This window comes from Lepus europaeus, chromosome 6 (assembly GCF_033115175.1).
Source record: "Lepus europaeus isolate LE1 chromosome 6, mLepTim1.pri, whole genome shotgun sequence".
Lineage (NCBI taxonomy): Eukaryota > Metazoa > Chordata > Mammalia > Lagomorpha > Leporidae > Lepus > Lepus europaeus.
The window spans coordinates 67,750,842-67,764,234 of NC_084832.1; the positions used below are offsets into that span (position 1 = coordinate 67,750,842).

Below are 13,393 nucleotides of genomic sequence, written 5' to 3' on the forward strand. Positions count from 1 at the left end.
ATCCAATGATGGCATGGATTGCAAGATTAATCAGAAAGAGGGGTGGAGAGAGAGGAAGGCAGGGAGAGAAGGCCGACAGGCGAAGGGGGGTGGGGGGAGAGGGGAGAGAGGAGAGGGGGAGAGGGGAGAGAGCGTGCGAGCTATCATTCTCCTGGGAGAAGGCCGGCCAGAGAGCTTGCCCTGCCTTTCTTCCGTCTTGTCTGGAAAAGCGGCTGTCCCCACAGAATCGCTGGCTTCTAGGTTCTGGTCTCACTCCCACGTCCACGCCCGCCTCGTTCACCGCTAAGTGACCACAAGGAATGACCACGTCCTCGTAGCTTTACCCGCCCCTTAAGGCCCGCCACATCTACATCTCTTAAATACGGCTGGGGAATCAGCGCTGAACACCAAACACTTGGCCCAGAAAAGCAACGGGCAACGTGTTTTCTCCCTTCCGCGGCACGCTCAGGCACACCCCTCCAAAAAACAACTTTCTCCGCGACTTCAGCGTCCGTCCTCCTTCCCCCGCCATCCCCTCAGGAGCGGCAGAGAGCCGCGGGCAGGCGGGGACCGGCGACTGGCCGAGCCGCGAACGCCGCCCCCACAGGGGCTGGGACCCGCGCCCCTCCCGCCCCGCACGCCGGGGGCGTCCCGGGCGGCCGCCTCGTCCTCCGTCAGCCCGCGCCGGCCCCGCGGGGCGCAAGGGGAGGGGAAAAGAGAAGGAGGAGGGCCGGCCGCCCAAGGGAGGGGGCGGCGCGTGCCTCGCCTGCCAAAGGGAGCGCGGTTCCTGCGCGTGCGAGCCCCGGCGCCCCGCGCGCGGCCACAGCGCTCCGCCCGAGCCGCCGCCGACCCGCGCACCGCGCCGCGCCACGCCGCGCCGCGCCGGCCTGGGGTCTCCGCGAGTCCGGGCGCCGCCGCCCGCCTACCGCCGCTCTCCCGAGCCGCGCCCCGGGCTCCTGCAGCTTTTAGGGAGGGAAGCACCGGCTTCTCCGCCGTGGATGTTCCCGCAAGTTGTGTGCGCGCCCGGGACCCACAGAGAAGGTGGCCGCCGCCCGCCGACTATGTAAGTGAAGCGCCTGGCAGCCCCGCGGCGCGGGCTCCTCTGCCGCCGCCCGGCTGCCCTCGCCCCGCACGCCCCAGCCCGGCCGCTCCCCGGCGCCAGACTACTTCCCGAGCCGCGCCTGCTGTGCGCACCGCCTGCGGGGGGTGCTGCCTGTCCATCCTCATCCCCTCTTCCTTCCTCCGCCCAGCGCCGGCTGGAAAATGCACGGTTCTCTCCCGCTTTGGGAATTGCCGGACCGCTGTGTGTCTGCCCGAGTGCGCTGGGTGGGTGAGGCAGCTGCGGGTGTGTGTGTGTGTGTGTGTGTTGGGAGGGAGACTGATTAGCTTGCCTGGCTGGAGTTGGGGGGTCTTCGCCCCCAGGGCCACCCCCTGCTGATCTTCCCCAGCCTCCTGGCCGGGACAGACCAACTTCAGCCGCTAAGGGTGAGATTTACTGGCCGGGATGGGGTGTGTGGGGGGAAACCAAACAGAAGCAAGTAGCTGGAGTTCCCTCTAAGTGACATGCAGAGCTGGAGGTGGAATAGTGGCGTGGAGAGGGAGCAAGAGAACCAGAGTGGGGGTGGTGGTGGCTGAACGTGGGATTTAGGAGGTATGGGGATGGAACTCACTGGGTGAGTTAGGGTCCATGGGTTCGAGACCTCTGGATTCGTTTCTTTGTGGAAAAAATGTGGAGAATGGTTTGTGGGTGGAAGGTGATGCACCTGGAAGCGTTTGAGTGACTGGGGTTGGTGTAGAGTACTAAGAATTGTGGATTACGGGAGGAGGAATGCTTCGCATAAAATGATTGGAGCCAATGAGTCCAAGTAGCAGATATGACAGTAGCTACACACTGGCTTCGTGTTTCCACCAGGAGAGAGTTAAGACCGAGGGAATTCTCAGATGCACCAGGAGGGTCAGATGCTGTAGTTCTGTCCAGTGTATGTACCCACACGGGCTGTAGTGTTGGTTCAATTTGTGATGCTATGCAATTGTGAAAGATTATCCTAATTATTTTGCTGGGGTTCATGCAGAGAGGTAAACTCCCTTAAAGGGTCTTGGGTAAGTTGCTACAACCTGTGAGCATGAACTTGGAAGTCAAATAAACAAACCGTGCTATGGTTCATTTTATTTTAATATCCTGAATTATGTTTACTGCCAGTAAAACTGCTACATTACTCTTAATGTGAGTGTATGAGATGAATTCACTGGCTTGGCAAATAGAAGTCATGCATTTCTTTAAGTAAATAGCTGTCAGAGTTAATTTGGGAGCATTTACAGGAGATAAAAGCATGAAAAAGCCTGGAACTAGTTTGACAAAACTTGAGTTATAGAAAATCTTGTAAAGAGAATGAGTTCTTCCCATTTTTGAAGTGTTGAGGCACGTCTGAATATTTATTAATGAAACCTGTAGACCAACCGAATCGAGGTTATGACATCTCTAAAAGTGTTTAACTTTTAGTATTTCCTGTTGCTATTTTCCCAGGGATCATCGTTCTTACCACAGAGAATGGGAAGTTGATGCCCAGTGAGTCCGAAGATCCGTTCTGTCTGTAGACACGTCCTTACAGAACTGCGGATTACCTACGGGGTCCTGGTGGTTCTGCACCAGCCCACGTTCCTGCGGGTCCAGCATCTTTGCTTCCGGTCCTGGTTGCTGCATCTGGCGAAAGATGGCATCCAGCCTGACTTGTACCGGGGTGATCTGGGCTCTGCTCTCGTTTCTTTGTGCTGCCACCTCTTGCGTGGGGTTCTTCATGCCTTACTGGCTCTGGGGATCACAGCTGGGCAAGTCTGTTTCTTTTGGTACTTTCCGGAGGTGCTCGTATCCCGTGCATGATGAGAGTCGGCAGATGATGGTGATGGTGGAGGAGTGCGGGCGCTATGCCTCCTTCCAGGGCATCCCCAGTGCGGAATGGAGGATCTGTACCGTGGTGACAGGCTTGGGTTGTGGCCTGCTTCTTCTAGTGGCGCTGACCGCCCTCATGGGTTGCTGTGTGTCAGAGCTCATCTCCAGGACAGTGGGAAGAGTGGCTGGAGGAATTCAGTTCCTGGGAGGTAAGTGACTCGCTAAACTTGAATTGTTTAACAAGAATCTCAAAGCAGTGTTGAAAATGGTGTTTCAGTTGTCTGCGGGGATTTCTGAGATTGACACTTAGGATGCCCAGAAGAAATAGTATGGCTCTTGGTGATTGACTGCCAAAGATAAGGTTTCGGGTTATTTGTTTTGTTTTTTTTTTTCTGTTTATCAGCATTACTTTATAATTTCAGGAGCCCCTAATTTTGGGGCATCCTAAAATCCATCATTGGCCTACTAAGTACCACTGATGTGAGACAATAACATCCAGGTTGTTTGTGCTCTAATAAGTTTGGATTCTACATCTTCTCATTCTTTATGTTCAACAAGACACAATTAGATTATCTTACTGGAAGTCTCAGGTCTTTAAAACCCTTGATTTCATAGAAAACTACAAAAGGGTTTGGATTCAACATTATTATCATTAAGTGTTTATTACTCTTTGTTGGATGTAAATGGGACCCTTGCCCAATTGTAAACTATTTCTAAACGAGTTGCTGTTTTAAATGAGAGATCAGCTTTATAGTGGCTACTATATACTCACAATGCTACAAAGATAGTTATAGATTTAATTACCTTGTTAGGACTTAACTTCTCTGGGTGTTTCTGCTGTGGGACTTGGGGGAAGAATACAGTGTTTAATGAAGGCTGTGATTGTCCCAAATGGACTGGATTGTTTCACTAACACCAGAAAAGGTTTGATTTTTACTTGGATTTCCTCCAGCATGTATTGCTTCAATATCTCAGGTCATATGGTTTTAATTGTACTTTATATATTTTCCGCTGTGCTTTTCACCTCCATTCTTCAATCTGACTGGCTAGACTTGTCTGATTTACAGTCTGCCCTGGTGAAATTTGACAACCTCCATAGATAGTGCAGAGTGAGAGGAAATAAGAAGGCTGGAAAACTTATAAACTGTATTTGTAACTTCATTGCAAAGTAAAAGTCTACTACTCTTCCTTTGGTGTTTTCCAAAAGTCTTTTGTAATGACCCAGAAGAAGAAGAAACAATGAAAACTGAATAGTTGTGAGACAGCTTCTGTATGTCAGAGAACCCCAGTGGATTAGTTCACAGTATTTAACATAAGACTTCCAAGTAATGTCTTAAGTAAGCAATGTGTTCTTGTGCTGAAGATGCAAGTGGCAGAAGGTTTTGTGTTTCAAAACAAGAGTTAGACATGATTGCAGTTCTTGGTTTCCCAAATTAGTGTCACTTTCTTCTCATCTGTTTCTGTCCCTGTGGTTTTAGCATCTCAGTCTGACCTCTGAGGTAATTGGGGGACCTACCTGTCCCCTCTTTGCTTTGTCAGTATTCAACACTGACAACATTCTTGCACGGAAAGAGTGAAACTATTAGGAAACAGAAAGTGGCTGTTGTCAAAAGTGGAAACAAATCCAGAGCTTGAAAACTTGTTGATATCGCAGATTTTAAGAATAGAACTAAGGCCGGAGTACCTACATTTTTTTTTTCTTTAAGGATAATCTGGTTTGCTGTTGGTTTCACTTGGCTCAGGAAAAATGCTTAGGCATTTTCTCCTCTTATGGTAAATATTACTTTCTAGTTTTTCTTCATTTTAGGGCAGAGGCTGTTATTATTTCTGGCAGAATAGGAAAATGCTTACAAAGAGAAATCAGTTTTTATTGATTATCTTTAAATGTGTAATGAAGGCAGGGAACAGGAAGTGAATCTGAGACCCATGAGATTTATGCTGCCCTCTCTAAATTATGTATAGATTTTTTTTTTAATTATATAGAGCTAACTGTTCTACTTTACAGAATACCCAAGGGGATGGACAGTTGGGGAAGTTTTATATGTGTGTGTGTGTGTGTGTGTATAACTTAAAAAGAGCTGCTCTTTTTTTTTTTTTATATGTACTCTTTAAAAATTTTTTTTCTTTATATATACTCTTCATGGACTCTGGCTTGGTGAGACTTACTTACATGAGGGAAATTATGTAACCTGAGAGTAGCAGGGATACTTTCTTAGTTCTCATATGTATGTCTCATAGCTGAGAAAACAAAAGTAAAATCAGAGAGGGTTTACTGGTTCTAACCTCTTGAGGGCACAAGTAACTAATTATACTCATCTCCAAAGATAGTAGTAAATTTGGAATTAAAAAATAACCTGAAGTATGGAGAAGGTTTTGCTTATCTGTCATGAGTCACTCTCATTGAGTGAGAGACAAGATGATGAAAAAATTCTTTGAGAACTCCTTTTGTTGTTCATTTTATAAATTTTTGGGGTTTTTATTCCTAAAAAACTTACACGATGGGTCATTTTATGTATTAAAGTGTTTCATAAAATGGGTAGGTTTCATAAAGAAGCCACCAAAATGCCACTACAGTGAATTCTGTGACCCTTACAGACAGTAATGCTCTGGAAATGTAATCAACACACAGTGTGCTCTGCTAGGAGGCAGATTCTCTTACTAAAAATGATTCACCCAGAAGGGTTATGTTTAGCTAAAGTTAGGGTTGCTCCAAAAACAACAGGAAGCAAGAGAATGGCAAAAGACAGAGGCCTCCTGCTTAACCCTGCCTGCTGTGTCTAGAGTTTACACATATGGTGTAACATCAGGCAATAAAACCCCTGCAGTACTTTGGAACAAATTAAAGGACAAAGTGTCAACCTTCATTTTGGATCTTCTTGCTATGGTTGGTTAGAGGTTACAATGTCACCTGTAAATGGATAGAACAACATAAAATGGGACTGTTGTACATGGACACTGGCTACCTATTGTAGGAACACCTACAAGGAGTTCTGTGACTACTCTTTTTTTTTTCTGGGGTAACTTGTCTGTAAACTTTAATTGCTTCCATCTCCATTTCATATTTTAAGGCAGGCTTATATTATTAAAAAACTGGTGTGGATTTTTACTGTTAATTGATTTTTAAAAAGGCAGACAGAAGGTTTTTGGAAATAGAATGTATAATAAAAATGTATATAGTATGGTAAGGAAGCTCTGAGAAAATAGAGGTTTTAATATTGATTGTGTTCATTGAATATGTTATGTGCTTTCAGCTGCTGTTGTGATCATTAAGGACTTTAACAGAAGTTCTAAGAATCGCTGTCAAACCTTTTGATGTATGTGTTAGTAAGATGTTATATGTATGGGCTCTTTCCGTGTAACAAGTAAGAACATTGCAAAGGTTTACCAAGGCTGTTTCTAAGTTCTGTCAACTGGTGCTGGCCAACATCAGGATCTGAATTTGTAGATTTCATGTTAAGAAACCACTGGTGCTGATATGGGGAAGTACCACAGAGAGTCCCAAACTTTCACGAGTCCAGGTTTGGTTTGAGCGTGAGTCACATGTAGGAATAAAATGGGTGTGGAATGCTAATTGGCTACAAGCAACTACCTTTGCAGTTTAGACACTGTTCTGTGCTAAGAAGCCAGGTCTCCATGATATATTGATGGTTGAGTGCTGCTGAAGACAGTAATGATGATGCAGTGTTTCTTTGTGCATCCGTGTGTGTGTGTGTGTTCAAAAGCATCGATATATTTCTAGAGTTTGCTCTTTGTAGGTCCCACCAGGGCCTCTCATCCCCTTAGGATGACTGCTGGGGACTCTCCCTCCTTACTCCACTTTAAGCCTGACCTGTCACATGATATGCCACATTATGCTTTCCTTGATATCCAAGCTTTCTGCCAAGTGATACCAAGCAATGAGATAAATAATGTGTTGGCATATTAACAGGCAGAGTTGCTTCCTGGTGACAGTGTCTTAACTGAGAGCAGTACTCTAATTTTAAGAAACCCAAGAGCTTCCTAGGCCTGGTAGAGGAGCAAGACAGACTCTTTTTGCCTCATTTTAAATTATGCTTTGTAGATTACTAATTTTTCTTGTTTTATTCAGCTTGCTCTAACCTGTAATATAAAGTGCAGGTGAGTTGTTCTAAGCCCGTGGTTTTCAAACTTTAGCATGCATCAGAATTACCTGCAAGACTTTTAAAAACACTGATTGCTGGAGCCCACCCTAGAATTCTTGATTTCAGGGGGAACTTGGTAGTCTGCACGCTTTTCTTTTTTGACAGGTAGATTTATAGACAGTGAGAGAGATAGACAGAAAGGTCTTCCTTCCGTTGGTTCACCCCCCAAATGGCCGCTATGGCTGGCTCTGTGCCGATCCGAAGCCAGGTGCCAGGTGCTTCTTCCTGGTCTTCCATGTGGGTGCTGCAGGGGCCCAAGCTCTTGGGCCATCCTCCACTGCCTTCCTGGGCCACAGCAGAGAGCTGGACTGGAAGAGGAGCAACCAGGACTAGAACCCGGTGCCCATATGGGATGCCAGCCCCACAGGCAGAGGATTAACCAAGTGAGCCATAGCGCCTGCACCTGCACGCTTTTTTTAAAATGTTTTTTTAGTCTGCACTTCTAACAGGTTCCCAGGTGAGGCTAATGCTTGTTAGTTCTGAGACCACACTTTGGTAACCCTGTTCTAAGTTAACTGCTTCATAGTTAAGAAAATTTGACTTCTGATAGGTGGCTTATCTTCAGAATTTACTTAAAGTTGAATTGTGTTGTGATCTGATATAAACATCTCTAACTGGACTACAGAAGAGTTCCATCTCTCGTTTCATCTGGTTTGAGCACATCCTATTCCACTTCTCCTTATTCTTGTTGCAGAAAATTGTGTTTCTGGAATTTTCTATGTATATTATATACATATTATAATACATACATTCTATATAAAAGTTTCTTTCATTTACCATTTTCATATACCAGATACAGGATTTTATACTTGAAGAACTAAAAATTAGACTTGTTATATCCTCCACAATTTGCATGCAGTAGGTTTTTAGTAAGGAATTGCTAATTGAAAGATACAAAGACCATGTTACAAGTCACGTGGATGGTCCCTGACAGCCCTTGGCCAACCCTGTTACAGCCCAGACCTCAGAAAAGCAGAATAATGAGGCCAAGAGGGAAATTTAGGAACCAGCCAGTCTGAGCTTCTATTGTTAGGCAGGATGGCACTTAAATCAGCTTTGAGTAATCACAGGGTGTCCTGGTCTTAAACACCTCAAGGGAAGATGATACATTCTTGCTCAGTGGTAATACTTTCCAGGGCCAGAGACCATGCCTTTCATCACAACCATGTGTGTGATGATCAAGGGGAGCAAGCTTGAGAAGGAGGCCTACGTGGTGCAATAGTAGCAGTGGCGGAGCTTTGCCTGCCACAAAGGAGTGTGAGGAAGACACACTCTGTGGACAACCGAGCATGACTACCCCAAGCTCTGGAATGGTTAAAACCAGGGATGTTGCTGAATTAATTCATTTTTTTCCCAAAATCTACAACACTGAGTTTTGTATGGTTGTATCTAATGTTTTTGTGTAATGTTTTGCTTTAATGGTCATTGTCACTGGTTTTATGTTTTTACCTTTTTTTTTTTTTTTTTTTTTAAGAAGAACTTGTTTTCTAACCTTTAACCACAGCCATACTCAGAGTCTACTCAGGCCAGAGGCCGTGTGATTGGTTAGCCTCACTAACACAGATTGCAACTTGGTTAGCTGTCTTAGAAAAACATGTTATACACAAAGGAACCCAACCAAGGAATGTGAATTCACTTCATTCCTATAGGAAAAGCTCAAACACACATCCAAGAGGTCTTCACAAGATTCTGTGTAGTATCACAAGATGCAAACATTTGCCCTCCACACAAAGTCACCATTGTTCACTATCGGTGTTTCAGTTCTGCGGCTTAGCAAGGGTGTCTTACTAGGAGCGTTCGTGATGGAGTGGAGCATCGCCTCAGCACTCTTATTCTTGGATGTTGTTAGAATTGATCTTGTTCTATTAAGGTATCGCCTTCAAGTGTATTCTGAGGTGAACGTTAATTCTTGGGTGAATTGGGAAAAATCGAAACGCTTTTAGGGACAAGTGGATTTGAGAAACACTTGGTTATGGAAAGTTAGTAGATTTCATTTCAACAGGACTTTCCAGAGCCTTTGGTATGTTGAGGCACATTGCCAGTTTCCTGGGAGGAATGGGGAGGGATATAAATTGTTTCCCTAACTTATTTGGGTTTTTTGAAGGGACTCATGATCTGTGGAATGTGTTCAGTTTGCCTTTTACTTTGGTGAAGCAAGTGATTCTTTTTTTTTTTTCCAGATGAGAACACAGAATTTTAGAGACACCCAAAGTTGTCTCATTTGATATTGATTGAGCTATGAATGCTATCATCGTAATGTGAAAGTATTAGTTAAAATCCACCTTATATTTAGAGCTCAGAGTTTTTGATCATTATGGATAGTAAGTCTCAGTGTAACTCTGTTCTTTGATCCTCAGTTTATATCTCTGATAGGATAGATACCCTTGTAGTAATATGATAAAACATTTTGCCAATTTTCAAAAGATATGTTACAGGTTAATGTAAATAATGTAAAGTCTAGGAGAGAGATTGTTAGGGGAGACTTCCAAAATATCTGACCAAATACAGTCACTTAAAAATTATTTGAAAGAAGAGTGTATACTTGCTAAATTTCCTAGAGTAAGTACCTGCTGTTAAGAAGCCTTTGTAATAATCCTTTGTTAAGGTTGAGGATAATACTGATTCCAGAGGATGTACTTCTAAACTGACAAAACCAAGGACTTTGTATCTCTCTTGAAAGTTAAAGGGTAATGTCCTACTTTGTCATTCTGGGTCACAAAAATATTATAATAAAAACAAATAGAACTTGAAAGTTCTAGCTTTAGGGATGGGCTTTTGGTGCAGCAGTAGTGCCTGTAGCCCACTCATATCTGAGTGCCTACCTAGTCCAAGTCCTGTCTCTACTCAGAGACCATCTTTCTGCTAATGTGCACCCTGCAAGGCAGTAGGTGATGGTTCTAGCACTTGGGGTCTTGCTACTCATGTAGAAGACTTGTATTGAACTCCTGGCTCTTTGGCTTGGTTTGGTTCAGCCTTGACCAGCAAGGCATTTGGGGAGTGAGCCAGCAGATGGGAGATTTCCATCTTTTTCTCTTTCAAATAAATAAAATTAATTAAAGTTCTAGCTAGTTCATAATAACAGAGTCCAGGGATTTCTCAGAAATTTCTGGGTGGTCATTTTTAGAGAATCATGAGGTTGGACACAGCACTGCTCTGTTCTGGTTATTGATATGGCTGACATGTTATTAGGGGATTTAGTTACTTTTTTAATATGGTAGGTATCATTCTAGTTAGTGATTTGCTCTTAGAATTCATGAAGCTAAACCTGTCATTTAAGCTCTGCCTGCTTATCACTTTGGGAAATAATTTACCCTCAATGTATCTCAGATTAAAAAATAAAGTTTCTCCTCCCTCTCTTAGATGTACAATTTTCCAATTCAATCCCATCAAGGTGGCATGTACCAATGCCATCTCACTAGTCAAAGTGATCAATTTCAGTTCACAGTTGATCATACTGAGTCAAAGGGATCACACAAACAAGACTAATGTCTGCTAATACTAACTGATAGAATTAAAAAGGGAGAGAACGATCCAACATGGGAAGCGGGATACACAGCAGACTCATAGAAGGGCAGATGTCCTAAACAGCACTCTGGCCTCAGAATCAGCCCTTAAGACATCCGGATCTAGCTGAAGAGCCCATGAGAGTATTTCAGGCATGGAAAGCCAAGACACTCTGTCAAAAAAAACCAAAAAAAACCAAACAAACCTAAATGAAAAATCTCTGCGAGTGAGATCCCAGTAGAAAGAATGGGCCATCAAAGAAGGAGGTACCTTTCTCTGAAGGGAGGAGTGAACTTCCACTTTGACTATGACCTTGTCTAAATAAGATCAGAGTTAGCAAACTCAAAAGGCTTCCATAGCCTTGGCAACTCATGACAAGAGCCTAGGGAGATTACTGACGCCATAAACAAGAGTGTCAGTTTGTTAAGTCAATAACAGGAGTCACTGTGCACTTACTCCTCATGTAGGATCTCTGTCCTTAATGTGTTGTTCAATGTGAATTAATGCTATAACTAGTACTTAAACAGTACTTTACACTTTGTGTTTCTGTGTGGGTGCAAACTGTTGAAATCTTTACTTAATGTATGCTAAATTGATCTTCTGTATATAAAGATAATTGAAAATGAATCTTGATGTGAATGGGATGGGAGAGGGAACGGGAGTTGGGAGGGTTGTGGGTGGGAGGGAAGTTATGGGGGGGGGGGAATCTATTGTAATCCATAAGCTGTACTTTGGAAATTTATACTTACTAAATAAAAGTTAAAAAAAAAAGTTTCTCTTTCTTTTTTTTTTTTTTTAATTTGGGAGGAAGAGAGTTCCCCCAATAATCGCTGGTTACTCCTCAAATGCCAAGGCTGGACTGGGGCTGGTGCCAGGAACCTGGAACTCAATCCAGGTCTCCCACATGGTAGGGTCCTAACTACTTGAGCCATCACTTGCTACTTCAAAGCGTCTGCATTGGCAGAAAGCTGAAATTGGGAGCCTAATCTGGGAATTGAATCCAGACACTCCATTATAGGATGTGTTCATCCTAACAGGTGTCTTAACTGCTAGGCCATATGCCTGTTCCTGTCTCAGAGTATTAATAATCAGACAACACTAGGTATCTTTGTGTGCTAAAACATGTCTCAAGATGTTGGGTAAAAAATAAAACTTTTATTTTCTGATTTTTTTTTTTATCTTCAAATAGGGCAGGGACTTTGACTTATATTTTTCTTTCAATCCTACAATGACTAGAATAGTAAATGACACCTCATAAACTCAACTTGATGTATTACTTAACTTTGATTATTTACATTTATATCCACAAGGTATGACCTTATTCTTGTACACATCACAGGAATATTTCAAAATATTTACTGTTCCCCCTGCAAATACTTTTTAGAACTTTGAGTAATTCTGTGATAAAACAGAATCTAGTTTACCTTTGTGTTTTGCAGACTTCCTTGGGAATGGCAGGGTCCTAGTTACCTGTAATATGTGTTAACATATCTGAATTATTGGCCAGCAGAACCAAATGCTGGCAAATGCTGTGTTAAATAAAGTATGTTGCAAATCCAAGGGGATTGGTACTTATTTACTTATTGGGTCTCTACCAAGTGTCGAATAATGTGCTAGATGTTGGAGAAGATTGGAATATGGTACCTGCTCACGGTCTGTGGGCTTATGAGATGTAATTACGGTCCTCAGGACTCATGATGCACAGAACACGTTAAGTGAAACTCTTGAGTGGCTGTGGGTGGCATTGACTTGGGAACTGTGTAGTTTAGAAGCAGTGAGGGCCAATGATTGATTTGGGGAGTAACCAAAACCAGGACAGGCAGTGCGAGGCCAGCGTTGGCCACTGAGAAGCTCAGTGAAACAGTGGGAACAGAGAGAAAAGGATTAGGAAGATGTTTCCAAGGTAGAGTCCAACAGGTTTGGCTGCCAGAGTGAACATTTACAGAAGAATAAATGAATGGGTGAATAGCTCAGTAACCTTTTATGTCTGGTTATGTAAGAAACTGTCACTTCTTATTTTGTTCTTTTGATTCTTTTAAAAGTTAAAAAAATGACAAATGACAAATCACAACAGCTGTTTTTGCTTATGGAGAGTTACTTTAAAATGTTAGTAAATAGTGTCATTCCCATAGTATGTAGATGTAATTTATGTGGCTTTTCCATATGACTATTCCCAGTTTGAATATCATTTGCACAGTAATGTGCCTCAGAACACAGAGGCTTTCAAGGGACATTTGACGAAAATTAAAGTCATTGTCAGCGTCATTGAACTTCACACAATCTCTTTTTTCACTAACATTGCAGAAAATACTAAGTGTATAAATATATAAACAGTAATTACATGTACGATTGATTTTGCACATTTCATTTCATAAACAATTTTAGCATCTTCAGTTATATTTTTGCTTCTAAAGAATAAGTGAATATTATTTATTAGCATGTTTATAATCGAACATTGCTGTCAGTTACTTGTAGTAAGTGGATCATTTAGTTTGGATGCCTGATAGATTGCTGTCCTAGCTTATGCTGGTCATATTATAGCTGTGCATTGAAGCAAAGCAAATGAGACTCTAGTTATCCCTTTATTATCCGTGAGTTAATATTCATCTTATGCTCCAAGAGCCAGTTCCATTAAAGGTTGTGAAACGCAAAATCTATTTTTGTCATTTCAGTGTAGTTTAGCGTTCTCGATATTTGCCACATCCAATTTTTGAAAAGACAATGTGATTAAATCTTAAAGTCTCTAAAATTATTATTTGGGGGCTGAGGTGTTAGGCCACTACTTGTATTGCCAATCCTGAATCTGGGTGCCGATTTGATTCCTGGCTGCTCTGTTTCCAATCTATCGTCCCACTAATGTGCC

At 42.9% G+C, this 13,393-nt stretch overlaps 1 protein-coding gene across 3 annotated transcripts in view; it reads left to right on the forward strand.

The window, feature by feature from the left end:
• The first annotated feature begins 876 nt into the window (after positions 1–876).
• The window catches only part of LHFPL6 (LHFPL tetraspan subfamily member 6), a 328,052-nt gene continuing 315,535 nt past the window's right edge, over positions 877–13,393 (forward strand). The window contains exons 1-2 of one of the 3 annotated variants that reach the window (XM_062194335.1): positions 877–1,042; positions 2,504–3,075. In XM_062194335.1, the coding sequence (XP_062050319.1) occupies positions 2,691–3,075 (385 nt within the window). In that variant the 5' untranslated portion in view covers positions 877–1,042; positions 2,504–2,690. Of the gene's footprint in view, positions 1,043–1,333; positions 1,465–2,503; positions 3,076–13,393 lie in introns of those variants that run through there. The other 2 variants (XM_062194333.1, XM_062194334.1) reach the window with 2 other exon arrangements.